We start from the raw sequence: 26,187 nt of genomic DNA, 5'->3' as shown, positions 1-26,187 counted from the left end.
ACTGTGGGCGCCACGGTGGCTGGGAGATGTTATCTCTCTCGCCTGCGGTGCAAGAGGGCCGTGGGTTCGATCCTGTATGTATGTTGAACTCCTTTTGCGCTGTACATAACCAACCGTGCAAATCGGAGGGTGATGTTGAGTAACGCGACGTGAATGTGATATGCCACGTGGACGCTGACGATGCCTGCTGTATATTTGGAGTTTGCGTGTCTCTCTCCCCGTGGTCGCGTGGATTTTTCTCCGGGTCCTCTGGGTTCCCCCCCTCCACATTTGGAATCAACATCACGCGTTTCGAGTGTTTGGCTGCTGTTATAAATTGACACACGTGACAAGCCACTTCGTTGAGCTTTCATTTGTGGCCAGCTCGCTTCTGCAAATACAGCTGGACAGCTTGGTGGGTGATCCCTGGCAAAATAAAATAAAGTTTAGTGTTTTTGTTTAGTTTAGAGATGCAGTCTGGTCAGCATTGCCGACACAAACATCCCATAGTAGCAATTTAAAAATAAGATAAAGTTCAAAGTTCATTTATTAGGTATAGCCCTGTGAGCCATTCGGCTCTTGAATTGGGTGCAACCGCAACAAACAAAAAAAACATGAACAAGAAAACATCTTAAAGTGACTCTGTGCAAACAGAAAATCCAAGAAAAGACAGCAAAATATTGCAGAAAAATCACCGTACACCAGCGCTGTGCAAATATCCCAGTGGGATGCAAGTCAGTTGATTTGCATTCTGTGAAAAATAGAAACATCAAGTCGACTTTCAGCAGGGGGCCTTGTGGCAAAAGCACGTCCCGCCGCCGCTGTGTGAAATAAATCGACAAGGTCACTTAAATTAATCTCAGAAAAAAAACAATCTGCCTCAATGGCCCAATCTATAACACAACGGGGGTTGCGAATGGGGTGTTACAATGCCAGGCGTGCGTTGCAGATCAATACAATTTCATCCCATAAATTCCACGAATAGCACAATTGTGCTGTAGTAACATTGCGACAGCAGCAATAACAATAAAATATTTTAAAATACTTTTTTTAAAAGCACGCTTTCATGAAATGTACTGCCCGAGCTGCCCCTCCCCCTGCCCCCTTCCCCCATCGCCCCTCCCCTCCTGCCACACCCCCCGCCCCTGGGCGTGGCTCCCTGAGGCTTGTCGTGACGTAAGGGACCACGTGGAGATTTACAGGCAACGTGAGTTGAGCGTGGACAATTACAGCCGTTAAAAAGATTGTTTAAAATATTTTTATTAATTTTTTTATGATAGAATATAGTATTGTCATCAGTATGACATAGCTATACGAAGTTTGCAGTCGATACGACATTGGGAATACGGTTTAAATTTAGTTACAAGATTTTTGGGTACAACACACAGCAATTAAAATAAAAGCGTGTCAAATGTTAAAAAATATGTTTTGGATTTTTTATGATAGAATATCGTGTTGTCATCAGTATGACATAGCTATTTCAAGTTTGCAGTCGATAGCACATTGGGAAAGTGTGTACAATTTAGTTACAATATTTCTTTTTTGAGGATACAACAGACGAATTGAGTGAAATAAAAAAAAATTAACCCGTAAAAACAAAGTTTTTCACTATAAATCCTTTATATGCGTGGCGGCTAGCGTCCTCTCGTCCTCTGGCTTGAGATGGCTGCCACCTATGGGTCAGATGATTGTCTGCCACCATTAAGCAATTGGTAATTAAATATAAAAAAAATTCCTAAAAAGTGTAAAGTTATGGAAAAAAATTTTCACGAAAATAAATTGTCACGCACAACGAGTCTGTGTGCAAAATGTCAGCTCGATTGGATCACGGGAAGTGGGTTAAAAAACGACCGAAAGATTTACACGGTCGTAAGCGCGCAAGTTAGCAAGCAAGTGAACTTAACATAAAGGATTTAAAAAATAAAAGCGTGTAAATAAAAACAAGAACACAGCAGTAGCGGCACACGTGTAAACGTGTCACAGACCAGCCCCTCCCCTCCCCACCCGGCCCCACCCCTCCCACCCCCCACCCAGCCCCACCCTCCCCACCCATACAACAGACGAATTGAGTTGAAAAAAATAAGAAAAGAAAATAAAAGCGTGTAAATAAAAACAAGAACACAGCAGTAGCGGCACACTTGTAAACGTTTCGCAGGCCAGCCTCTGCACCGGCGGCGGACGTTCCACCACAAGACACGCGTGACGCTGGGTTTGTCGTCCTTTGCAGGCTTCCTCCTCCATCCAAGGGGTCGACCGTTGACAGGATGGAACTTTCCTCCATCACGAGATGGGGAAGCTCCCGCTCTCGTCTTCGGCAGTTCTCATGCAGCGGCGTTGCTGCTGCTGCTGGGTCTGCGTGCCACGGTTGTGGAATTCCCGATCGTTGGAAATTTGTCCATCCGACAGCGTGGATACTTTTAAAGTCTCGTCTTAAACATCTTCTTAGGTCGGTTTATTGTATTTAGCTTCTCCGTCTCCGGTGGCCCTTTCCTTGTCCTTATTCTTACCAGGCGCCTTGAGACATGAGTGGTAGGCTCCTTACAAAACACATTCCTGCGGAGGGAGCTGGTAGGAACGTTGGGTTGCTCGGTCAATGGCCAGGGTCAACGTGGTGTATTCCGCAAATATGGCCGACTGTGAGGGCGGGCACAAGCCGGCGTGAGTAGGTTAAACGTTGAGTGTTATAAGGGCACCACGGGGTGACCAGCCCCTCCCCACCCAGCCCCACCCTCCCCACTCTCCCCTCTCCACCAGAGGTCGCAAACGGGTTTTGATTCCTTACCCGTACCCGGCCGCACCAGGGTCGCAAATGGGTACCCGTACCCTACCCGATACCCGGCTACCCGTACCCAGCCGGGTACGGGTAGGGTATCGGGTACCCAATTGCGACCTCTGGGATGAAGCCATGTTGCAGGCGCGGGTGGGTTGATTCTAGGAACTTGAATTGTGAGAAGAGACAAGACGTTGGGAAATGAGTGACAAACGGTGACTCACCAGTGACTCACGGCTTACCCGTACCCGGCCGCACCAGGGTCGCAAACGGGTACGGGTAGCCGGGTATCGGGTAGGGTACGGGTATCGGGTACCCGGTTGCGACCTCTGCTCTCCACCCAGCCCCACCCCTCCCATTTTTGAATGCACGACAGACGGACGGACAGAATAATCCCCTGTGGGCTGGTGTAACCAGGAGGTTCCTACCAGTATAAATGATTATTCTTGTTACCGCAACGAGCCACGTCCAATGGGCCGCAGCTCGGTCAGCCAGCGGCTCTCTTCCAGTTCGCTCGAGACCGCCGCCTCCTCTGGGGCAGTCTCCGGGTTTTGCGGAGGATGTGTTCCCCACGAAGCGATCATCAATCTCAAGGAAATTCCCTCTTGGGTACGGACGTTCCATCGAGGATTGTCGTATATTTGTCCAGCGGGGACGTCCGGGGTGTAAGTCCTTACACCTCAAAACGGCCTTTCCTAAGTGACCCTTCAACTAACGCAATCCGTGCGAAGCTAACGGGTCACACGAAACTGAATTGCAAGACCGAAAAAAAACCCCCAACCGAGACATTTATTACTCGTGGTTTATTGATACTGGTCGTATTGACCACGACAAAGGGATGACCACCAACGATGCTCACACCCAGAAAAAAAAATTGAGTCGGCAAAACAAATGGCTACATACGTACAATCACCGTTTTAAGATAGCCGGTGGGGGTGGGGGGGGCGGAATGAAATAAATTGAAGCAGAGTGTGTTCATCCTCGGGGAAACGTTCAAGCGAAGAGGTTCACCGCTTGCGGGTTTCCGAATGACTTCGACGGCATCGGTCGACGCGACGGCCGTGGGACTCCCGCCCCGAACGATTCCCGCAGATACCGCGATTATCCCGCGGGCGAATCCCACGTTGGTTCGTTCGCACGCGTCCACACGGGGAGAGCATCGGTCAGTCTGTGTGTCCGTCCGACCGTCTGGTAGTACTGGTGGTCCACGTGGCAGTACTGACAGACAAAGTGGTCCGTGTTGTAGTCTTAAGTAGTGATTCTGGTGGGTCACGGTGGTAGCCACAGTGGTATACACGAGTGGGCTTGGGAAGGGTGGGGGGGGGAGTTCAGTGCTTCGGGTGGTAGTTCTACTGGTCCCAGAGGTAGTCCAGGTGGTCCAGGTAGTAGTCAGGAGTGGCTCGCTGTGATAGTCCCAGCAGTCTGATTCATAGCGGTGTCTGTAGTCCGAGTGATAGACCAAGAGCCTCCCATGAGAGTACTGCTGGTGGTTCTTATCGGAAAGGACCAAGTGGTCGACCCGGGTACGAGCCGGCTACCGTCAACCAGAATTGCCATTGCAACGTATGGCCATTGCACGGGTCATACATTTGGCAAGGCCAGTCAAGACTCCCCAGACCACCACCACCCTCCCCCCCAATTTTTTAGCCACGATTTTCCCGAACCCCGTTAGGAATGGGATCACAATTGCAGTGGAGGAGTCGCACAATACCGCTCACCACGTGACATTTGAACACATTTCGGCACGTTTAACCGCAGCGTATACAGGCATATATTTGAAATGGGGAGTTTATGCTTGCATAACATATAAACAGCTAAACTAAAAAAAAACCACAAGACTTAAACATACCACAGTTTAAAATCATACGTTGGTGGCCAGCTTAGCCACAGTTTAAATCATATTACACGTCTTATGGACTTTGACAACAGCGATTCAACACCAATCGGATGCATTCAGAATGTACGTTGCATTTCTCTCGCACCGTACATAGTCAACCCTGCTAAATCGGTGGTGCGGTGGAAGGACAACAAACCAAACATAAAAATCAAGATTTAAAAAGTGCATAGCTCCAGTGGCTTCCTAATATCGGAAGGGAAGAGCGTTCCAGACGGCCGCAGAAGCACGTTCGAAAGCGCCGCGCGATGACAGCAACCGTCTCTGCGCGATGGCCAGCCAAAAGCTGCCGGTCATCACAGATCGATAGTACTGGTAGGAACCCTCCTGGTTACACCAGCCCACAGGGGATTATTGTGTCCGTCCGTCCGTCGTGTAGGGAGGGGCTGGGTGGGGAGGGTGGGGAGGGGCTGGGTGGGAAGGGTCTGGGTGGGGAGGGTGGGGCTGGGTGGGGCTGGGTGGGGGGTGGGAGGGGTGGGGCTGGGTGGAGAGGGAAGGGTGGGGAGGGGCTGGGTGGGGAGGGGCTGGGTGGGGAGGGGCTGGGTGGGGAGGGTGGGGCTGGGTGGGGGGTGGGAGGGGAGGGGCTGAAAGGGGCGGAGCTGGTCACCCCGTGGTGCCCTTATAAAACTCAACGTTTAACCTACTCACGCCGGCTTGTGCCCGCCCTCACAGTCAAGCCATATTTGCGGAATACCCCACGCCGCCGTTGACCCTGGCCATTGACCGAGCAACCCAACGTTCCTACCAGCTCCCTCTGCAGGAATGTGTTTTAACTCCCACCGAGGCCACCAAATGGATTTCCCCACACTCGCCACCAACCACAGCGAATCGTCCGCTCACCGGGCGGACTCGTAAAATCCCTGCGGCGTCGTCTTCTGACAAAAGCCCACGTCGTCGCGTGCCAATTGCCCGCTCACGCCACTGCCGGCGGAAGGGGCATCTGCGAGAGGCACCTCTCTAAGGAGAAGCACTCTAGGAGGGTATTCTTCCACGCTGGCTGGACATCTTGGGAAGAGTACCCAACACTTCCCACCCCTCGCAACGCGACCGACCTGCCGATCCGACTGTGGCGTATTGCCCACTTTCTACTTTCTGTTTTGTATTGAATTTGTACCGAATTTCAGCTCTGAGAAGATAAATAATATGCATCGGGTTTGATCGCCACACAGCGGAATGTCTGGGAAAGTGCCACCCACACTGCATGAAGGTTTACTCGGCCACTCGAGAGAAATACGGGAGAACTGTGATCTCTTCTGCAGCTTGTGGCGGCGAGATGCCATCTCCCGTATCTGTCGCTGCATTGATATGACACATTCAAAAAGTCAGTTCATCTTGAACCATTCATTTCTACTGAATTTACCTTCATTTTCCTGCAGCCCGTGTGGTTTGTATGAATGTACGTTGAGGGGAGAGGGGGGGGGGGATAACAGCACTAAACGCAAAAAGCAGTTCTGAAGAAATTAATTATCTGTAATTTCGGACTAAAGTGCAAAGTGTCCTTGGAATGATGCAGAGTGAAGAGAGTTCCCACGTGTGTAGAAGTAAAGCTTCTACACACGTTTGGGACTATTGAACGATCATACAGTGTTGTCCACAACATTCTGGGGTGGGGCTATCACCCCCCCCAACTCTATATATATTAACTATTTTTAAATCCTTTATATTAAGTTCACTTGCTTGCTTGCGTGCTTGCTTGCTTACGACCGTGCAAATCTTTCGGTCGTTTTGTAACCCACTTCCCGTGATCCAATCGAGCTGACATTTTGCACACAGACTCGTTGTGCGTGACAATTAATTGTGAAATTTTTTTTCCAAAATTTTACACTGTTTAAGGAAATGTTTTTAAATATTTAATTACCAATTGCTTAATGGTGGCAGACAATCATCTGACCCATAGGTGGCAGCAATCTCAAGGATTTATAGTGAAAAACTTTGTTTTTACGGGTTAATTTTTATTTTACCTGGAAAGGCCCACCCACCACTATACAGCTATTTTTCCGTTTCCTCAACAAAACTAAGTTAATTATAGTCACGCCGAACTTAGCGCGCTTACGGCTTGTAAATGTTATATATAGCTTTCTAATATTATAATAATTATACAAAAAACATAAACATTTAAACAAAACACTTCTGGAATCTGCAAGCCAATGCTATGGTATGGTACTAGACTGGGAGTGCGCACTGGTGCTTGAAGTTTCTGCGCTGGCAAGAGAAGCAGCTAGCCGGCAAATTCCACAAGGCTTTTGCTCACCGTTCAGCAGAGGTTGCAACCGGGTACCCGATACCCGTACCCTACCCAATATCTGGCTACACACTGGTGCTTGAAGTTTCTGCGCTGGCAAGAGAAGCAGCTTGCGGGCAAATTCCACAAGGCTTTTGCTCACCGTTCAGCAGAGGTTGCAACCGGGTACCCGATACCCGTACCCTACCCAATACCTGGCTACCCGTACCCGGCTGGGTACGGGTACGGGTACCCGTACCCTACCCGGGCGGGTACCCGTTTGCGACCCTGGTGCGGCCAGGTACGGGTACAGGTAAGGAATCAAAACCCGTTTGCGACCTCTGCCGTTCAGCATCTTAACTTTGTGCGATATTAAAATAAAAATTCCCAATTACATTTGTAAGCAATCGACCGAAATAAACCTCGTTGTTTCCATTCCAAATATAGTGACTCTTCTACTTACAAACGAGTTCGGTTCCAGAGGTCTGTTCGTAAGTCAATTTGTTCGCAAGTCCAACTTTACTCCTGTCGATTCCAAACACGCTGTACGGCGTGTACTATACAAACACGGGAAATGGCTTTAAAAGTTGTATCATCTTTTGTAGATGTAGATGCCACTGGTTATTCACGTTCTGCAGATGGAGATGCCACCACCGCCATCTATTGCGCGGCGGTTGAACTTACGGCTCTCGGTCCGCACAGACCACTGGTTTATTTGTATCTCTGAAAATTTGTAAGTAGAGGAGTTCCTGTACACAGAATCTGAAATTATTTAAACCCTTGTTTTACAAGTGAACCGGATAAGCCTACGATAGATTCGTCTCCCACGTTGACTTTCAAGTTTTCTCGCAGTCGGTATCATCGCCGACCTCCAACTCGGATGCCTCTTCTTCGGTTCCTTCAAGTCTTTGATCCGCGGCGGATGTTTCAACATCCGCTTCGACATCAACGCGCTCCAACGAAATCTGATCGTCGTCACCACCACCACCACCTTCTTCTTGCTCGGTCGCAGCAGCAGCAGCAGTAGCGCACGCGACGTCCGCACACGGGCCCTGCGGAAGCGCGTCGCTGGCTTCTGCGCAACGGGCCTTGCCGCCGAGATCACCGCAACGGGCCGACTCACGCCCGCCGCCTTCTTCCGCCTTGCCGTCCGAGAGCCGCGGGTTTCCCCCCCGCCGCTCCTCCCGCTCCTCCGAGTGAGCCGCGAGCTCCGGCGCCGCCTCTGGGGGGTCAACCTGCGCCAGCTCCAGGTCTTCGAGGCCCGCGCGGTAGTGCAGCATGAGCAGGGTGAGCGCCTGCAGCCGCTCGTTGGACTTCCTCACTTCTACGGCGATCAGCTCGGCCGTGGCGCGAGCCGGCTCGGCCGAAGCCGCCGCCGCCAGGTCTTGCTTGAGCGCGCTGTTCCTCTCCAGCTCGGCCTCGATCTCGCACTGCAGCTTCTCCAGCATCAGCTCGAGCTTCTGCTGCCGCTCGGTGCTCGGGAGGTCCCGGTAGAGCGCCCGCCCGATTTCCTTCACCGCCACGAAGACGCTGTCGTGCAGGCCGCCGCGGTTGGCGCCCGCCGACCCCCGGCACGTCCTGTCCGCCGCGTCGCAACCCTCATCCGCGCCGCCGCCGGCGCCGTCGGTTTCGCAGACGACGCCGTGAGCCGTCTCGGGCGGCCCGTCATCACCGGTCCGCTTGGCTCCCGGGCGCAGCTGCAGGCGTTTGCGGGCGTAGGGGATGAGGTTGCGAGCGAGCGCCGCCGCCTTGTGCATGCTCTGGGGCCGCTGCCGGTCCGCCTGCCGGGCCCTCGGGCCCGCGCCGTCGCGCGAGCACCGCGGCTTCTCCGTCTGGTACTTCTCGCGGCATTTCTTGTGGCAGACGTAGGCGCAGCTGCTGCACCTGGATGCCGAATTGGTCCAGATTTGGTTCTTGCAGTAGTCGCAGTTGGTCGGATTTTGAAAGAGCGCGTCCTTGAAGTCGTGCTTCGACGCCTCCCTCGTTCGCAAGGCGCCGTCGTCCCTCTCCGAATCCGAGGCGTCGTTGTCCGGCGATCCCGTCCTGCGCGTCTTCGACACCGCCTTTGGCCCCGCCGACGCCCCTTTGAAGTCATCGGTGTAGGTGTGCGAAAAGTGCAGAGTGACCTCGCCGAAGCACAGCTCCTCGTTGAACCCCTTGTGCGACGCCAGCTGCTTGAACTGCGGCCGACAGAGCAGGGCGGCCGGCTTGGGGTCCGGCGGACGCAGCAGGTAAGTGCGATAGAACTGCAGTGAGCCCGTGTCGAGGCACTCGGACACGATCTCGTCCACGCCGACGCTCGCGTGGCCCGCGCACGTGGCGGTGGCGCAGGCTGGCCGGGCCCCCGGGGCCGCCGCGCGCTCCTGGCACCACACCAGCACGTTCAGGTACTTGTGGTGGCCCTCCACCTGCAACTCGGCGCAGTCGGCGGCTTCGTCGGTCCAGGCGCAGGCGTTGTTGCCGTAGGCCGCCTTGGTGGACGTCCACTCGTCCGCCCTGCCGGTCGCCCTGGCCGACTGCGCTCCGTCTGCGCCGGCGGCGTCCGCCTTGGCCGCCGCCGCTTTCGCCGCCTGCTCCGCGAAGCCTTTCGTCGGCCTTGCCGCCGAGGGACCGCCGGCGTCGGCGTCGGGGGCGGATTCCGGCTTGTCCTTGGGCCTCGGCGGCACGGGCGGTTTGACGGGGCCGCTCGCGCCGCTTGCGTCTTGAGACTCGGACGTGTTTGCGTCCGCAGGAGCCCTCGGGCACTCGGCAGCGCAGCCGTCGCTCGCTTTGGCGGCCTTCGAGCAGTAGGCCGCCGCTCCTTCCCTCGGTTTAGCGGAATGCGACGGAGATCCTCCCGGGGAGGCGTTCTTTGCGGCGGCAACGGCGGCGGCGGCGGCACCGGCAGGAGCCGGAGGAGCCGGCGACTGTTTGAAGCCGCCCGCAGCCAAACGCGGAGCCTCGTCTGCCGCCTGCGCTTCGTTCGTCGCCGCCAAGCAGAGGTCCTCGAAGTCCGAATCGGGGTTGGCAGGGTCGTCGACCGGGAGGTTTTTTGTCGCGGATGCCGACGCCACCGGCGGCGCCGACAGCGAAGCTCCCGCTGGCGGGTGGCTCGAGTAGACGGCGCCGGTGGGCAGTTCTTCCCGTTGCAACACGATCCGGACAGGGTCGGCCGAAGCGAGCAGCTTTCCGGCGTGCACCAGGGAGTAGACGTTGTGACCTGCAGAAGCACGTCGGGAGGCAAGGTGTTCGTGTTTCACGGGAGCAACGTTTTGGCAGCGTGGAAAGTTATTACGAATAATAAAATATAATAATAGGGGTTTTTCCCCTTTTTTCTGGCAACAAAACCGAAACTTTTTTACGAGGATTCATGTCTGCATTAACCGCAATATTCTTGGTTCTTTCGGTAAAGTCACGTAGAAGGGAAATAATAAAATAATAAAAATATTAAACAATTAAATTCTCACGTTTCGACTGCAACGCAAGCAATCGTCATCAGGTGTGAAATCTACAGCAAGAAAACCCAATTGGGTCGAGGCTCAAAAGAAAGCCGTCCCTTGGTATGGACCAATCGGTTTCAAGGACAATGCATATATTATCATAGAGTGTTTTTTGTTTGCATTTGACTGCAAGTGTTGTGGTTAATGCAGACACGAATTCTTGTAAAAAGGTTTCAATTTTTTTGCCAGAAAAAAGGGGAAAAACCCTATTAATATATTTTGGTACTGCAAAGGAGGTCTATGGATGAAGTTATTAATAATTAATTGTTAACTAAAAAAACGAAAACATTCAACTACGTTGTATTTTACCAGGTAAGGCCCACTTAGCTATGCGCAGCTCTTTTATCAGAAACCACCTGGGTATCACAAATGAGCGCTTGACGAAGTAGCATATCGTCGCGTGGACATTTATCGCAGCCAATTGCTCTACACGCGTGGCGACGGTGAGTCTACATGGAGGGAAAAACCGGAGGGCACGGAGAAAATTCCACACGACCACAGGGATTGGAGACACCGCAAACTCCACGTATACGGCTGTCACAGTTGGGAACAAGCCCGCGGCCTTCGACATACCAGGCGGGGGAGTTAACATCTCGCCACCCGTAAACACTGCCATGTCCATAACACAGGTGTTTTTGGGTGAGATCGCGTAAATATATAAAAGTGTTATTAAACCCGCCACCACCCGACACAGCCGATTAGTAAGGTTTGTCACGATTTAAAGCTTTCGTGACTGCAGGGATTCATCTTCTTGGTTCTTTCGGTAAAATCACGTAGAATGGAAATAATAAAATGATAAAAATAAAACATATTTTATTATTTTATTATTTCCATTCTACGTGACTTTACCGAAAGAACCAAGAAAAATGTTTGTCACGTAAACAGAACATGCCAATTTGTTACTAGTACAGCACACCGGTGTGTTGGAGAGCAAAGCCACAACGTTCCGACACAAATCTGTCTGTCCACCTTATGATGCTAGTTGTAATTACTTGCGAAACGTCATACTCAGATTGTAAATGACAGAGCGACGATGAGAGAGCGGCCGTAGCGCTGAGGCCGCGGCGGCCACGTTCACGACAATGACGCCGTCGGAGAGATGATGTCAACAACGGGGGAGCGGCTGGTCGCGAATGAATTGAAGGGCGGTACCCGACAGAGCGACAAAAACACCGGACCTGCGATGGACACGACGCGATCGTCCTTGCGAACGTCGGCGCCCGCGGCCGGCGTGTTGGGAACCACCGTGGAGACCACCACAAGGTCCGGATCTCCGTCCGGCACGGAGATCTGGCGGAACGTGAGCCCTATGAGCGGCGAGGTCCCTTTCGATATTTGTATCTGCGTGAACGTGAGAAAAAGGAGAGAAAAAAAGCCACAGACACGTCCTTGTACACGCGCTCAATTATTGCCGGCAACCTAAACAGTCGCAGCACCGACTTTTGCGTAATTCCCGTACGGAGTTGACTCAGGGCTCAAGTTGCCTGCAAGGAACCAGAGACCTATGGTATTGATGGTGAGCGTTGTATAAACTACGTATTTTCAACTAGATAAAAATTAAAAGACAGAATAGATTATGCACACACCTGTGCTCCCCGCATGTGCCAATCTACGCCAACCGGCGTGGTGAAATATGGTCAAATAACCCCCATGACCTGCATGGCATGGGGAGGCCCTCATCCAAAAGGCTGTACAGATAAATAGATTTACAAGATGTACATATACTTCAGAGAGAGACCCACACATGTTAGAGAGCGGGCCTTTGCCGTTGACATTTGCCAGTTCACCAGAAATGGTTCAAGCAAGTGTGGCTGATGAGACAATGATGATCAAAACCGGTCCAGACTTTTGTTTGTGTCGAACCAATGCTACTGAACCTTATGCACTCCCAGAAGGCCTTGTGGTTCAATAGGAAGTGGAATTTTATATCTATAGATAGATATCCATATATATGTGGAAGGTTTCGAGATAAACGAAAGCGAATACACACCTCAATGAAGAGGAACCTCACACCTCCTGTACACTTGGTGGTCGCCAGCTCCAGGCTGCAGTAAACGTCGGTCTCTTTGTCTGGCGCGGTCGGCAAGAGGAGTCTGGAGCAAAGGGAGAAAAGGGGGCGATCAATTCTAGATTTTAAGTTTTCGTGACTGCAAGGATCCATAACTCTTTGGTTCTTTCGGTAAAGTCACGTAGGTGAAAATAAAGAATGAAAATAAAGAATAAAAATAACTTTATTAAATCACGACGTTTCGGACGCAACACAAGCTTCCGTCATCAGGTGGGACAACCACAGCAAAAAACTGAATTACAATAATTCTGTTTTTTGCTGTGTGGACAGTAATTCTGTTTTTGCTGTGTGTACAGTAATTCAGTTTTTTGCTGTGGTTGTCCCACCTGATGACGGAAGCTTGCGTTGCCTCCGAAACGTCGTGATTTAATCTAGTTATTTTAATCTTTATTTTTTATTTTCACCTACGTGACTTTACCGAAAGAACCCAAGAGTAGGGGGTGATCAGCCACACTGAACTATTTTTTTATTTAGATTTTTTCGGTAAAGTCACATCGGTAAAAAAAATATCACGACGTTTCGGAGGCAACACAAGCTTCCGTGTTCAGGTGGAGGTGAAATTTCTCCCCGTAGAGGGTATTAATTCTAGATCTGAAGCTTTCGTGACTGCAAGAATTCATACTCTTAAATTTTTTCGGTAAAGTCACACCTGAAGACGGAAGCTTGTGTTGCCTCCGAAACGTCGTGATATTTTTTACCTAAGTGACTTTCCAGAAAAAACCCTAAGAGTATGAATTCTTGCAGTCACGAAAGCTTCAAATCTAGAAACTAGTTTTTATTTCACCAGGTAAGGCCCACTTAGCTACGCAGCTATTTTTCAGAAGCGACCTGGTTATCACAAATAATAGCCCAACGAAGTGGGCTTATCATTGCGTGGAAATTTATAGCAGCCAAATAGTCTAAACGTGCGATGTTGATTCTAAAATGTGGTGTGAAAAAAACGGAGGACCCGGAGAAAAATCCACGCAACCACGAGGAGAACACGCATACCCTCCAGATATACAATAGGCGTCAGGGTGGGATCGAACCCACAACCTCCTGCATAACCGACTGTTCCTTGTCGGCAGCCATGCCACTTCCTTCACTTTAAGATGTTTTTTTGTTCATGTTTTTGTTTTTTTAAATCCTTTATATTAAGTTCGCTTGCTTGCTTACGACCGTGCAAATCTTTCGGTCGTTTTTTAACCCACTTCCCGTGATCCAATCGAGCTGACATTTTCCACACAGACTCGTTGTGCGTGACAATTAATGTTGGTGAACATTTTTTTTCCAAAATGTTACACTTTTTAGGACTAAAATATTATATTTAATTACCAATTGCTTAATGGTGCAATGCAATCATCTGACCCATAGGTGGCAGCCATCTCAAGCCAGAGGACGAGAGGACTCTAGCCGCCACGCATATAAAGGATTTATAGTGAAAAACTTTGTTTTTACGGGTTATACTTGTTGTTTGTTGCGGTTGCACCCAATTCAAAAGCCGAATGGCTCACAGGGCTATACCTAATAAATTAACTTGAACTTCCTATGACGTTGAAGCGTGTTAAATAAACGAAGCGGGTTGCCGATTTTTTTTTTTTACATCCCCAAAGTGGTTACCTGCTGCATCCTACGAGTTGAACTTTCAGAGTCCCTCGTTTGAGCTCGGCCATCGGGAGACTCGCACCGACGCCGTCGCCCTGAACATGCGATGGGAAGAACGGCTTGTACCTACGCAGAAAATGCGAAAGAAAAATGTGTCAAGCGTAAACTAGTTTCACATCGGTACGAATGTTGTCGATCCGAGATTGATTCCTGGACGGTGCTCACACCATCATCGGCGAGCAAGATAGATCTGAAACCAGTCCTCGGCACCTCGTCCCCATCAACATTTACCAGCACCAACGTGGTGAAGTATGGTCAGTTTTGTTGCCAGAAAAAAGGGTAAAAAAACAACTACTGGCAAAGGAGGTTCCAATGGTGTAAATGCTTACCCCGAGCTCTCATACTCTGATGGTGTATTGTCTTTGAGTTGTGCGCCTTTTGGCGTCATCTGGTCCAACACCATGTGAGACTAGGCTCTAAGGAAAGCGGTCTCGGGTGTGGACCAATCAATTTCAAGGACAGTGTATACATTATCAGAGTTGTGTTTTTTGTTTGCATTCCGACTTCAGGTATTGTGGTCAATGCAAACATGACTCCTTGTAAAAAAAAGGTGTCAGTTTTGTTGCCAGATAAAAGGGTAAAAAAAAACAATTATCAGCATTCATCCAGTAGTGGGCTATACCGTCATTAGCATGCATGACCAGCAGTGCACGTAGTCAGCGCACTTGGAATCGGAGTAATTCATATCACACAAGACGCTATCGCACAGGCGCTATGTTTTCCGCCTTTGGATTATTTACGGGACGCATCCACCGCAGAGTTGGCCGACAGCCGATGACAAATCCCGGCACACGGTGTAAAGCCGTACGCAGATTGTCCCAGCTTACACGTGGGCGTGGTGACGCGCACCCACGATCCAACCTTCATGGAGGTGGGGGGTTGGGGAATCACGCAGAGATCACTGCGTGCGAAACTCCTTACCCGCTGGGGCGAGAAGTATCCTAACAGACGGCGGTAAAAACACGTGGGTTGCTAACCGAACTCCTCCTCTGTACATACGTCGGATTGGTAAACAACCCACTTGCTTTTTTTTCGATTCAAAGCTTCCGTGACTGCAGGGATTCATCTGCTTGGTTCTTTCGGTAAAGTCACGTAGAAGGGAAATTATAAAACTAAAACGTAATAAAATAAAATTCTCACGACTTTCCGACAGACCTGTTCTTCACCCGAGGACGGCTGCTTGCGTTGTGGGTGGGGGGTGGGAGGGGTGGGGTTGGGTGAGGAGGGTGGGGCTGGGTGGGGGGGTGGGAGGGGTGGGGCTGGGTGGGGAGGGGCTGGGTGGGGAGGGGCTGGATGGGGAGGGTGGGGCTGGGTGGGGGGTGGGAGGGGTGGGGCTGGGTGGGGAGGGGCTGGTCACCCCGTGGTGCCCTTATAAAACTCAACGTTTAACCTACTCACGCCGGCTTGTGCCCGCCCTCACAGTCGGCCATATTTGCGGAATACACCACGCCGCCGTTGACCTTGGCCATTGACCGAGCAACCCAACGTTCCTACCAGCTCCCTCCGCAGGAATGTGTTTATTATTTTATTATTTCCCTTCAACGTGGCTTTACCGAAAGAACCAAGAAGTTGAACCCACTTGCTTTCCTGCCCTCCTCCCTCCTATGTAGGCACTGCACGCACCTGATCTTGTAGCTGGGCAGCGTGTGCTTTCGCCGCAGCACCTTCTTGATCTGGTTAACGATGACGGTGGTGAGCTGCGGCATGGGGCGGCCCTCGTAGCGGGATCGCACCTCGAGCTCGGCCCGCGGGTCACGCGTGAACGCGAAGCTCCAGTGGGCGAGGGGCGGCGCGCGCGTCACCCGCACCCGCAGGGGTCCGCGGACGCGCGCGATTCGCACGAACAGCTCGGCGCGTTTGCCGAACACCAGCTCGGCGTGGACGCAGACGTAGCAGCCGCCCGTGTACTCCACGTCCGCCTCCAGTTCGAGCTCGTCCGGTAGTTCGGCTGCGGTCTCGTCGCCCGCCTTGGTTCGTACCCCCCCACACACACAACCCCCGTAACGGACGGACAAACGGAAGGGGCAGCTCCTTCATGCGTTGTTCGTTTTGCTTTATACACCGGTTCTCTTTAAGACATCGGCGGTTATTCGCAGACCAGCCAGGCTCAGCGTGGAGTCGGTACCCAACTTAACAGACAAGAAGCTTCATCCTGCACCCACTTGCCCTGGAAAAAGTCCAAACTCATGGCGAGGGGCAGGTGACGGCAACAGCAGCAACAACAGCAGCTACAACAACAGTAGCAGCAACAACAGCACCAACAGCAACAACAGCAGCAACAGCAACAACAACAGCAGCAACAACAGCAGCTACAACAGCAACAACAGCACCACCAACAACACCACCCCTCACCTGCTGCCCAGCTGCGTTCCCTCTGCACGAGGGCAGCACGGTGCGCACGCCGTGGAAGACGGGCAGCACGCAACAACATCAACAACACCAACAACAACATCATCAACAACAACACCACCAACATCACCCCTCACCTGCTGCCCAGCTGCGTTCCCCCTGCACGAGGGCAGCACGGTGCGCACGCCGTGGAAGACGGGCAGCACGCAACAACAACAACATCATCATCAACAACATCAACATCACCCCTCACCTGCTGCCCAGCTGCGTTCCCCCTGCATGAGGGCAGCACGGTGCGCACGCCGTGGAACACGGGCAGCGCGCAACAACATCATCAACAACAACAACACCACCACCAACATCAACAACACCACCAACATCAACACCACCATCACCCCTCACCTGCTGCCCAGCTGCGTTTCCCCTGGACGAGGAGGGCAGCACGGTGCGCACGCCGTGGAAGACGGGCAGCGCGCAACAACATCATCAACAACAACAACACCACCACCAACAACAACACCACCCCTCACCTGCCCAGCGGCGTTTCCCCTGGACGAGGAGGGCAGCACGGTGCGCACGCCGTGGAAGACGGGCAGCGCGCAACAACATCATCAACAACAACATCACCACCACCAACAACAACACCACCCCCCTCACCTGCCCAGCGGCGTTCCCCCTGCACGAGGAGGGCAGCACGGTGCGCACGCCGTGGAACACGGGCAGCGCGTCTCCGAGGGAGACGTCCCTGAGACTGAGTCCCTCCACCACGCGTCCCGCGGTGCGCGACTGCAGCAGCTCGAGCATCTCCACGTGGATCTTGCGCGTGACCCACGCGCGCAGATCGGCAGAGCCGCGCAGCTCGGAGAAGACGCTGAGCAACAGCGCGTTCAAGCAGCGGCACGCCTCGTACGGGGATGGTGCTGATGATGCTGATGATGATGCTGATGCTGCTGATGATGTGGAAGTGGAGGATGAGGTGGTGGTGGTGGAGGAGGTTGATGAGAGCGGGGTGGAGGTGGAGGTGGTGGATGGGGAAGTGCCCGCGCCGCGGAGTAAGGAAAGCAATCGCGGGTGACGAGTGGTGACGGCACCACGTGGTGGGTAGGTGGATGATGATGAGGTGGATGATGATGATGAGGTGGATGATGATGATGAGGTGGAGAGGAAGCGCAGCAGCAGGAGGAACTGGATGGCGACGGTCGCGATGCTGGCGAGCAGCGCGGTGAGGATGGCGACTCCCAACATCGCCTCCTGCTGCGTGGGAGCCGGGGCGTGGAGGGAGCCAGAGGCAGGAGATGGGGACGAGGGGGAGGTGAGGGGGGGGGAGGTGAGGGGGGTGAGGGGGGGAGGTGAGGGGGGGGGAGGTGAGGGGGGGGGGAGAGGGGGGGAGGTGAGGGGGGGTGGCGGGGGGGGGAGACGGGGGGGAGGTGAGGGGGGGGTGAGGGGGGGGGGCGAGGGGAAAGACGGGGGGGGGAGGTGAGGGGGAGGTGAGGGGGGGGTGAGGGGGGGGGCGAGGGGGGAGACGGGTGAGGTGAGGGGGTGAGGTGAGGGGGGTGAGGTGAGGGGGGTGAGGTGAGGGGGGGGTGAGGTGAGGGGGGGGGTGAGGTGAGGGGGGGGTGAGGTGCGAGGGGGGAGACGGGGGGGGGGAGGGGGTGAGGTGAGGGGGTGAGGTGAGGGGGTGAGGTGAGGGGGTGAGGTGAGGGGGGTGAGGTGAGGGGGGGGTGAGGTGAGGGGGGGGGTGAGGTGAGGGGGGGGTGAGGTGCGAGGGGGGAGACGGGGGGGGGAGACGGGGGGGGGGAGAAGTGAGGAGACGAGGGGACGAGTGCAGAGAACGAGAGGAGGAGGGGATGACGAGGGGAGATGTGGCTACGAGTGTGAGGTGCGTGCGAGAGTGAGGAGGCGAGAGTGAAGGGGAGTGAGGGGGACGAGGTGAGGAGGGTGACGAGGTGAGGAGGGTGACGAGGTGAGGAGGGTGACGAGGTGAGGAGGGTGACGAGGTGAGGAGGGTGACGAGGTGAGGAGGGTGACGAGGTGAGGAGGGTGACGAGGTGAGGAGGGTGACGCGCCCCGCGTTCACTCGGCACGCTCCTCCGGCTGATGTTACGACGCCTTGATGGCGATTCCAATTCATAGAAAAGATAATTTTGGATCGATTCCTCATTAGACTATTGCGGTGAATGCAGAATTGATAGTGGTTGGGAATCGAACGCAGCGTATCGAATCATTCGTTCGCCATCAAATTCGATTCCAAAATCGATCTTATTCAATTCGATAAAATCGATTTTAACTAAACCCATTGCGGCTACTCTCACACACGATCATCCATAAGAAGTTTTTACTGGTGGGAACCTCCTGGTTACACCAGCCCACAGGGGATTATTGTGTCCGTCGTGCAGGGAGGGGCTGGGTGGGGAGGGGCTGGGTGGGGAGGGGCTGGGTGGGAGGAGTGGGGAGGGGCTGGGTGGGGAGGGTGGGGAGAGGCTCGGTGGGGAGGGTGGGGAGGGCCTGGTTGGGCTGGGTGGGAGGAGAGGCTGGGTGGGGTGGGTGGGGAGGGGCTGGGTGGTGAGGGTGGGGAGAGGCTGGGTGGGCTGGGTAGGGCTGGGTGAGGAGGGGCTGGTCACCCCGTGGTGCCCTTATAAAGCTCAACGTTTAACCTACTCACGCCGGCTTGTGCCCGCCCTCACAGTCGGGCATATTTGCGGAATACACCACGCCGCCGTTGACCCTGGCCATTGACCGAGCAACTCAACGTTCCTACCAGCTCCCTCCGCAGGAATGTGCTTATTATTTTATTATTTCCCTTCAACGTGGCTTTACCGAAAGAACCAAGAATATGAATCCTATGCAGTCACGAAAGCTTCAACTCAACATTTACAAGTCTGAGCTACGACGTTTCGTCAGTAATTGCAACCAGCTTCATCAGGCGGACGGCCACATTTGTGGAGAAGTCCACCCGTCTCGTCCCTTAAGATTAGAGGTGGAGATGCGACGGCAAAAACTCTTGTGAGCGCTTCTTGTGCGGGGAGATTCATGAATCAAAGTTAATTGTTGCTGGGCTCATCCGTGTAATCGATTATCGCAACTACCATTCGATTAGTGTCAATCGAGGAATCGTAACGTCCCTCATTGAAACCAAGCAGGACCCATCGATTCCACAAACCTCTGGAACCGATGGGGAAGCAGGAATCGTGATCGAAATCGGAATCGAATCGCGACACCTGCTGAACGAGGGATCGTGTTGAATTACCGCCGCTCGCTACCCGGATTCGTTCTGCAAGAGTCCGCGTCGATTTACCCCTCTCAGCTTCTGTTTACTCTCAGGAGTCTCAGGGAAACCCCTTGCTTGCGGATACCGTACCCCCACCAGCCCTATCCCTTATCTGTGTGGTTGATGAGTTCTAGGTCTGGGCTATAGAGTGGGTTGAATTGTGCGTTTGGGCTCTAGAGTGGGTGATGATTTATGGTTCTGGGCTATAGAGTGGGTGATGATTTATGTTTCTGGGCTATAGAGTGGGTGCTGAATTGTGGGTCTGGGCTCTAGAGTGGGTGCTGAGTTGTGGGTCTGGGCTATAGAGTGGGTGCTGAGTTCTGGGTCTGGGCTATAGAGTGGGTGCTGAGTTCTGGGTCTGGGCTCTAGAGTGGGTGCTGAATTGTGGGTCTGGGCTATAGAGTGGGTGCTGAATTGTGGGTCTGGGCTCTAGAGTGGGTGCTGAGTTCTGGGTCTGGGCTATAGAGTGGATGCTGAGTTCTGGGTCTGGGCTATAGAGTGGGTGTTGAATTGTGGGTCTGGGCTCTAGAGTGGGTGCTGAATTGTGGGTCTGGGCTCTAGAGTGGGTGCTGAATTGTGGGTCTGGGCTCTAGAGTGGGTGCTGAGTTCTGGGTCTGGGCTCTAGAGTGGGTGCTGAGTTCTGGGTCTGGGTTATAGAGTGGATGCTGAATTGTGGGTCTGGGCTATAGAGTGGGTGTTGAATTGTGGGTCTGGGCTATAGAGTGGGTGCTGAATTGTTGGTCTGGGCTATAGAGTGGATGCTGAATTGTGGGTCTGGGCTCTAGAGTGGGTGCTGAATTGTTGGTCTGGGCTATAGAGTGGGTGTTGAATTGTGGGTCTGGGCTATAGAGTGGGTGTTGAATTGTGGGTCTGGGCTATAGAGTGGGTGTTGAATTGTGGGTCTGGGCTATAGAGTGGATGCTGAATTGTGGGTCTGGGCTATAGAGTGGGTGTTGAATTGTTGGTCTGGGCTCTAGAGTGGGTGCTGAGTTGTGGGTCTGGGCTATAGAGTGGGTGCTGAATTGTTGGTCTGGGCTATAGAGTGGGTGCTGAATTGTGGGTCTGGGCTATAGAGTGGGTGTTGAATTGTGGGTCTGGGCTATAGAGTGGGTGCTGAATTGTTGGTCTGGGCTATAGAGTGGGTGTTGAATTGTGGGTCTGGGCTATAGAGTGGGTGCTGAATTGTGGGTCTGGGCTATAGAGTGGGTGCTGAATTGTTGGTCTGGGCTATAGAGTGGGTGCTGAATTGTGGGTCTGGGCTATAGAGTGGATGCTGAATTGTGGGTCTGGGCTCTAGAGTGGGTGCTGAATTGTTGGTCTGGGCTATAGAGTGGGTGTTGAATTGTGGGTCTGGGCTATAGAGTGGGTGTTGAATTGTGGGTCTGGGCTATAGAGTGGGTGTTGAATTGTGGGTCTGGGCTATAGAGTGGATGCTGAATTGTGGGTCTGGGCTATAGAGTGGGTGTTGAATTGTGGGTCTGGGCTCTAGAGTGGGTGCTGAATTGTTGGTCTGGGCTATAGAGTGGATGCTGAATTGTGGGTCTGGGCTCTAGAGTGGGTGCTGAATTGTTGGTCTGGGCTATAGAGTGGATGCTGAATTGTTGGTCTGGGCTCTAGAGTGGGTTCTGAATTGTGGGTCTGGGCTGTAGAGTGGGTTCTGAATTGTGGGTCTGGGCTGTAGAGTGGGTGCTGAATTGTGGGTCTGGGCTGTAGAGTGGGTTCTGAATTGTGGGTCTGGGCTATAGAGTGGGTGCTGAATTGTGGGTCTGGGCTATAGAGTGGGTGCTGAATTGTGGGTCTGGGCTATAGAGTGGGTTCTGAATTGTGGGTCTGGGCTATAGAGTGGGTTCTGAATTGTGGTTCTGGGCTGTAGAGTGGGTTCTGAATTGTGGGTCTGGGCTATAGAGTGGGTTCTGAATTGTGGGTCTGGGCTATAGAGTGGGTGCTGAATTGTGGGTCTGGGCTATAGAGTGGGTGCTGAATTGTAATTCTCAATAATCAGTCATTATTAAGTCATCAAAAAGTCATCATCATTCACCAGTCAATACTAATCGATAATAATAGTCGAGTCATCATCAATAAGTTATCATCAATAAGTCATCATCAATAAGTCCCTATACCAGGAAATGACACTTGACATTATATATATAAAAATAACAATTATCGTACCTTTCTCAAAATCACCTTCCGATTGAGTTGTATAGTTAAGAGGAGTGAGAATAATCACACAGGAGGTGCTTCATCTCATCCTGAGACGGTCAAACCTTAGCCCCGTTTCTAGATTCCGCGCACCTGAGATTTCGACATGAATTCACGAACTCGTGAATTTTCCCTTGAGCCGAAAAAAAAAATCTATGAACAGTTGGACATTGTTATTCTTGTAAATGTTTATTACAAGTCACATGCTTAAACCGAAGAAATATGTTGCTCCGGTTAATCCGAAATCCACGTGATCGCCCCTACAGTACAGTAGTTGCCAGATCTTTACAACAGTGGGCGGAGTTTGTTTGGCGTTGATTGACGTGGCTCTGCTGCTGTCCACTTACTGGGCCGAGTCTTCTGCTGGGCGGGAGCCGGGGAAGTCTTATCATCATCGATCAAATGTTTGCTTTGTTGATTAACAAACTCTAATTTCTTAACATAAACATGATCTATACCTATATCAGTGGTTTTTAGCATAGAGATCCGCGGAAAATGGTGACATTTTTGGATCATTCTCGAATTTGAATTATCACCGTCATTAGCGCAGATAATCGAGATGCTGCTGTGCGTTCAAAATCACCAGTAGCCCAACACCACACTGGGCACAGACCGTCATCAATACTTCAAATTTTGAAAAGTTTTTTGGTTTTGTTAAATACTTATTTCCCTCATTAAAATGCATAATCAATTTATAACATTTTTGACATGCGTTTTTCTGGATTTTTGTTGTTGTTATTCTGTCTCTCACTGTTCAAATAAACCTACCATTAAAATTATAGAATGATCATTTCTTTGTCAGTGGGCAAACGTACAAAATCAGCAGGGGATCAAATACTTTTTAAATCCTTTATATTAAATTCACTTGCTTGCGCGCTTACGACCGTGCAAATATTTCGGTCGTTTTTTAACCCACTTCCCGTGATCCAATCGAGCTGACATTTTGCACACAGACTCGTTGTGCGTGACAATTTATTTTCGTGAAAATTTTTTTCCATAACTTTACACTTTTTAGGGAATTTTTTTAAATATTTAATTACCAATTGCTTAATGGTGGCAGGCAATCATCTGACCCATTGGTGGCAGCCATCTCAAGCCAGAGGACGAGAGGACTCTAGCCGCCACGCATATAAAGGATTTATAGTGAAAAACTTTGTTTTTACGGGTTAATTTTTTTCCCCTCACTGTAGGCCGTGGCTGGATCGAAAAACTGAAGACCTCAGCGTGGCTGCCGGCTCGGCCACTCTGCGATTCCTTCCTTCGGAGCCGCTTGACCACCTCCTATGCTGAAAAGTTATTGTGAACAAAAAAGTTATACTGGCAGTAACCGCCTGGTTACACCAGCCCACAGGGGATTATTCTGTCCGTCCGTCGTGCATCCAAAAATGGGAGGGGTGGGGCTGGGTGGAAAGGGGAGGGTGGGGAGGGTTGGGCTGGGTGGGGAGGGAGAGGGTGGGGAGGGTTGGGCTGGGTGGGGAGGGGAGGGTGGGGAGGGGCTGGGTGGGGAGGGGGAGGGTGGGGAGGGTTGGGCTGGGTGGGGGGTGGGAGGGGTGGGGCTGGGTGGGGAGGGGCTGGTCACCCGTGGTGCCCTTATAATACTCAACGTTTAACCTACTCACGCCGGCTTGTGCCCGCCCTCACAGTCGGCCATATTTGCGGAATACACCACGCCGCCGTTGACCCTGGCCATTGACCGAGCAACCCAACGTTCCTACCAGCTCCCTCCGCAGGAATGTGTTAAAGGCGCAGCCCTGCAATTGCTGGCTCACGCCACTATGTATGTAGGTTATGTGGTCTGTATGTTGAACTTCTTTCGCACCGTACGTAGCCAACCGTGCTAATTGGAGGTGCCGGGAAGGGGGAGGAGGGGCGAAAGAGAACAAACTAAACACACAAAAAGCGATTCTAAAGAAATGAGTTTTTAATCACTGCTGGCGGAAGGAGAGTCACACAGATGTCACGCCTAAAATATTATTTTATTTTTGAAAGCATTTCCCCTTTTTATCGTGATTCACGTAAGAAAACAAAAAGCACAGGGACAGACAGCCGTTTCCGTGGAATGTGACACGATCGGCCCGTCGAGACGCGCGTGCGGGGACCGAAGAGGTTTTATCCAACGAAGAAGAAAAAGAGACTTTCACCCGATTGCAAATGAAATTAGCGGCTCGCACGCGACTTCGAGGCTGCGACGGAGGGCGGCATCTTTCCCGCCACGGAGAAAAGTGAATTTTGTAATGGGTAATGCGGCTTTTTTTTTTGGGTTGGATCGCGTAAATATATGAACGTGTCGTTAAAACCCGCCAAACACCCGACACAGCCAAGTACACGCGTATTTACGCAATCTAATCCGAGATGTTTACACGTTCCTACCCAAAAAAAACACCCGCATTATGGATTATTTGTCGCGAAAGCCTCCTGCGTGTTAAATTTGTCGTAATTAAATAATTGCACGCGCTTAAATATATATTTCATGAGTGGTACGTGTAAATATGCTAACGGAGAGGAGGGGGGGTCATGATAGAGGTTTTTGGTGTTAGAATATAAATGTGTCGTTAAACCTGCCACCACCCGACATGGCCAATCAGTGTGGTTTGTCACGGTAGACGCAAAATGTAGCGAATTCGTGACGAGTATAGCTCACACCGGTTGCGTGTTGGAGAGTAAACCCACGACAACATTTACAATTATAGTGTAGTGTATAGTGTAGTGTATAGTGTGGTGTATAGTAGTGTAGTGTATAGTAGTGTATAGTGTCATGTATAATGTAGTATACCAGTTCAGCACACCGGTTGCGTGTTGGAACGTAAACCCACGACAACATTTACAATTATAGTGTAGTGTATAGTGTAGTGTATAGTGTGGTGTACAGTAGTGTATAGTAGTGTATAGTGTCATGTATAATGTAGTATACTAGTTCAGCACACCGGTTGTGTTTTTGAGAGTAAACCCACTACAACATTTACAATGATAGTGTAGAGTATAGTAGTGTAGTGTATAGTAGCGTATAGTGGCATGTATAATGTAGTATACTAGTTCAGCACACCGGTTGTGTGTTTGGGAGTAAACCCACTACAACATTTACAATTATAGTGTAGTGCATAGTGTAGTGTATAGTGTGGTGTTTAGTAGTGTAGTGTATAGTGTCGTATACTAGTTCAGCACACCGGTTGTGTGTTGGCGAATAAATCCACGACAACATTTGTGGGCTTACGATTGCCTGATCTGAAAACGTTTAGGGCATTTTTTTATGGTTGTTTCTGCAACCGATTTCAAGCAAAGAGCGACACGCGGAGCAACTTATAACAACAACTGTGTTTGCGTGTTACTTCATTAATAACACTGGTCAATAAAAAAAAAATGTCTGGCCTGGACTTTTGCAGCTGTTATAGACTAATTTTAGGGTGCTGATTCCAAATCTGATCTCAGATTTGCTTTATCACATCTCATTTTTATGCTATCGGCATACCCCATTTTCATTGATTTTACCCGAAATTAACTCTGTCACTTACGATTGCAAGTTGTCGCGAGTCAGTGACTGCTTTAGTGTTAAAATATGGTGCTGTAATTTTAGGATAGTGTGTTTATAATATCATTTTATGTAGATATCCACATTTATTTAATATTTTTCTTCTGCAGTTTTTATTGAAAATGCAATATTTGATATCTCAAACCCCGATGTGATAGACAAAAACTGATTTGCCAGATTTGGAATCAGCACCCCAAAATTACCTTAAAACCGTTGGAATACCTTATGCCAGAAAAAGTGTGTTGACCAGTGATATTTAACGTTTACAGCACACGATGTCAATGTCGTATTTGACGAGACGTAGGCAACTTTGGTTTCGAATTCGTCGGCGTTGAACGTAACGCATCCTCGTCATCTCATGCCAGACAAAGTGTGTCGACCAGTGTTATAATCACAGATCCGCCGCAGGGCAAGAGATCCACACGTCGCACCGGGAGAAGCGAAAGCCGGGAGCGCGGGCAATTCGCCGCGACACCCCCGGCGCTGTGACGGGAGCCACGGTGAGGGACGTTCTTCTTTGCGCTCCGTCGCTAGAGAAAAGCCTTTGGTACAGGTTCACAGATTTGAAGCTTTCGTGACTGCAAGGATTCATACTCTTAGGTTTTTTCGGTAAAGTCACGTAGGTAATTTTTTTATTTATTTATTTTTTTACCTACGTGACTTTACCCGAAAAAAAACCTAAGAGCACAGGTTGACAGCTTGAGGGGGGCGCTTCGCTCGGAGGCATCGTGGTCGTCGTCGTCGGCGTTCGAGCGATTGGATGGATCTCAACGGCGCTGTTTCAGTGTCG

At 51.4% G+C, this 26,187-nt stretch overlaps 1 protein-coding gene across 1 annotated transcript; it reads right to left on the bottom strand.

Annotated features, from left to right (window-relative positions):
• Nucleotides 1–5,189: 5,189 nt before the first annotated feature.
• Nucleotides 5,190–17,671, bottom strand: LOC144948890 (PDZ domain-containing protein 8-like). Its single transcript, XM_078878599.1, has 6 exons — nucleotides 17,062–17,671; nucleotides 15,679–16,022; nucleotides 14,011–14,121; nucleotides 12,334–12,436; nucleotides 11,522–11,684; nucleotides 5,190–10,063 (listed from the first exon to the last, which is right to left on the bottom strand). Exons 1-6 carry the CDS (start codon nucleotides 17,647–17,649, stop codon nucleotides 7,701–7,703), a joined length of 3,672 nt encoding a protein of 1,223 aa, XP_078734725.1. The 5' UTR covers nucleotides 17,650–17,671; the 3' UTR covers nucleotides 5,190–7,700.
• Between the last annotated feature and the right edge of the window lie 8,516 nt (nucleotides 17,672–26,187).

This window comes from Lampetra fluviatilis, chromosome 51, assembly GCF_964198595.1.
Source record: "Lampetra fluviatilis chromosome 51, kcLamFluv1.1, whole genome shotgun sequence".
Lineage (NCBI taxonomy): Eukaryota > Metazoa > Chordata > Hyperoartia > Petromyzontiformes > Petromyzontidae > Lampetra > Lampetra fluviatilis.
Note: the sequence above shows the minus strand (reverse complement) of the source record. Positions and strands in the feature narration are given on the sequence as shown.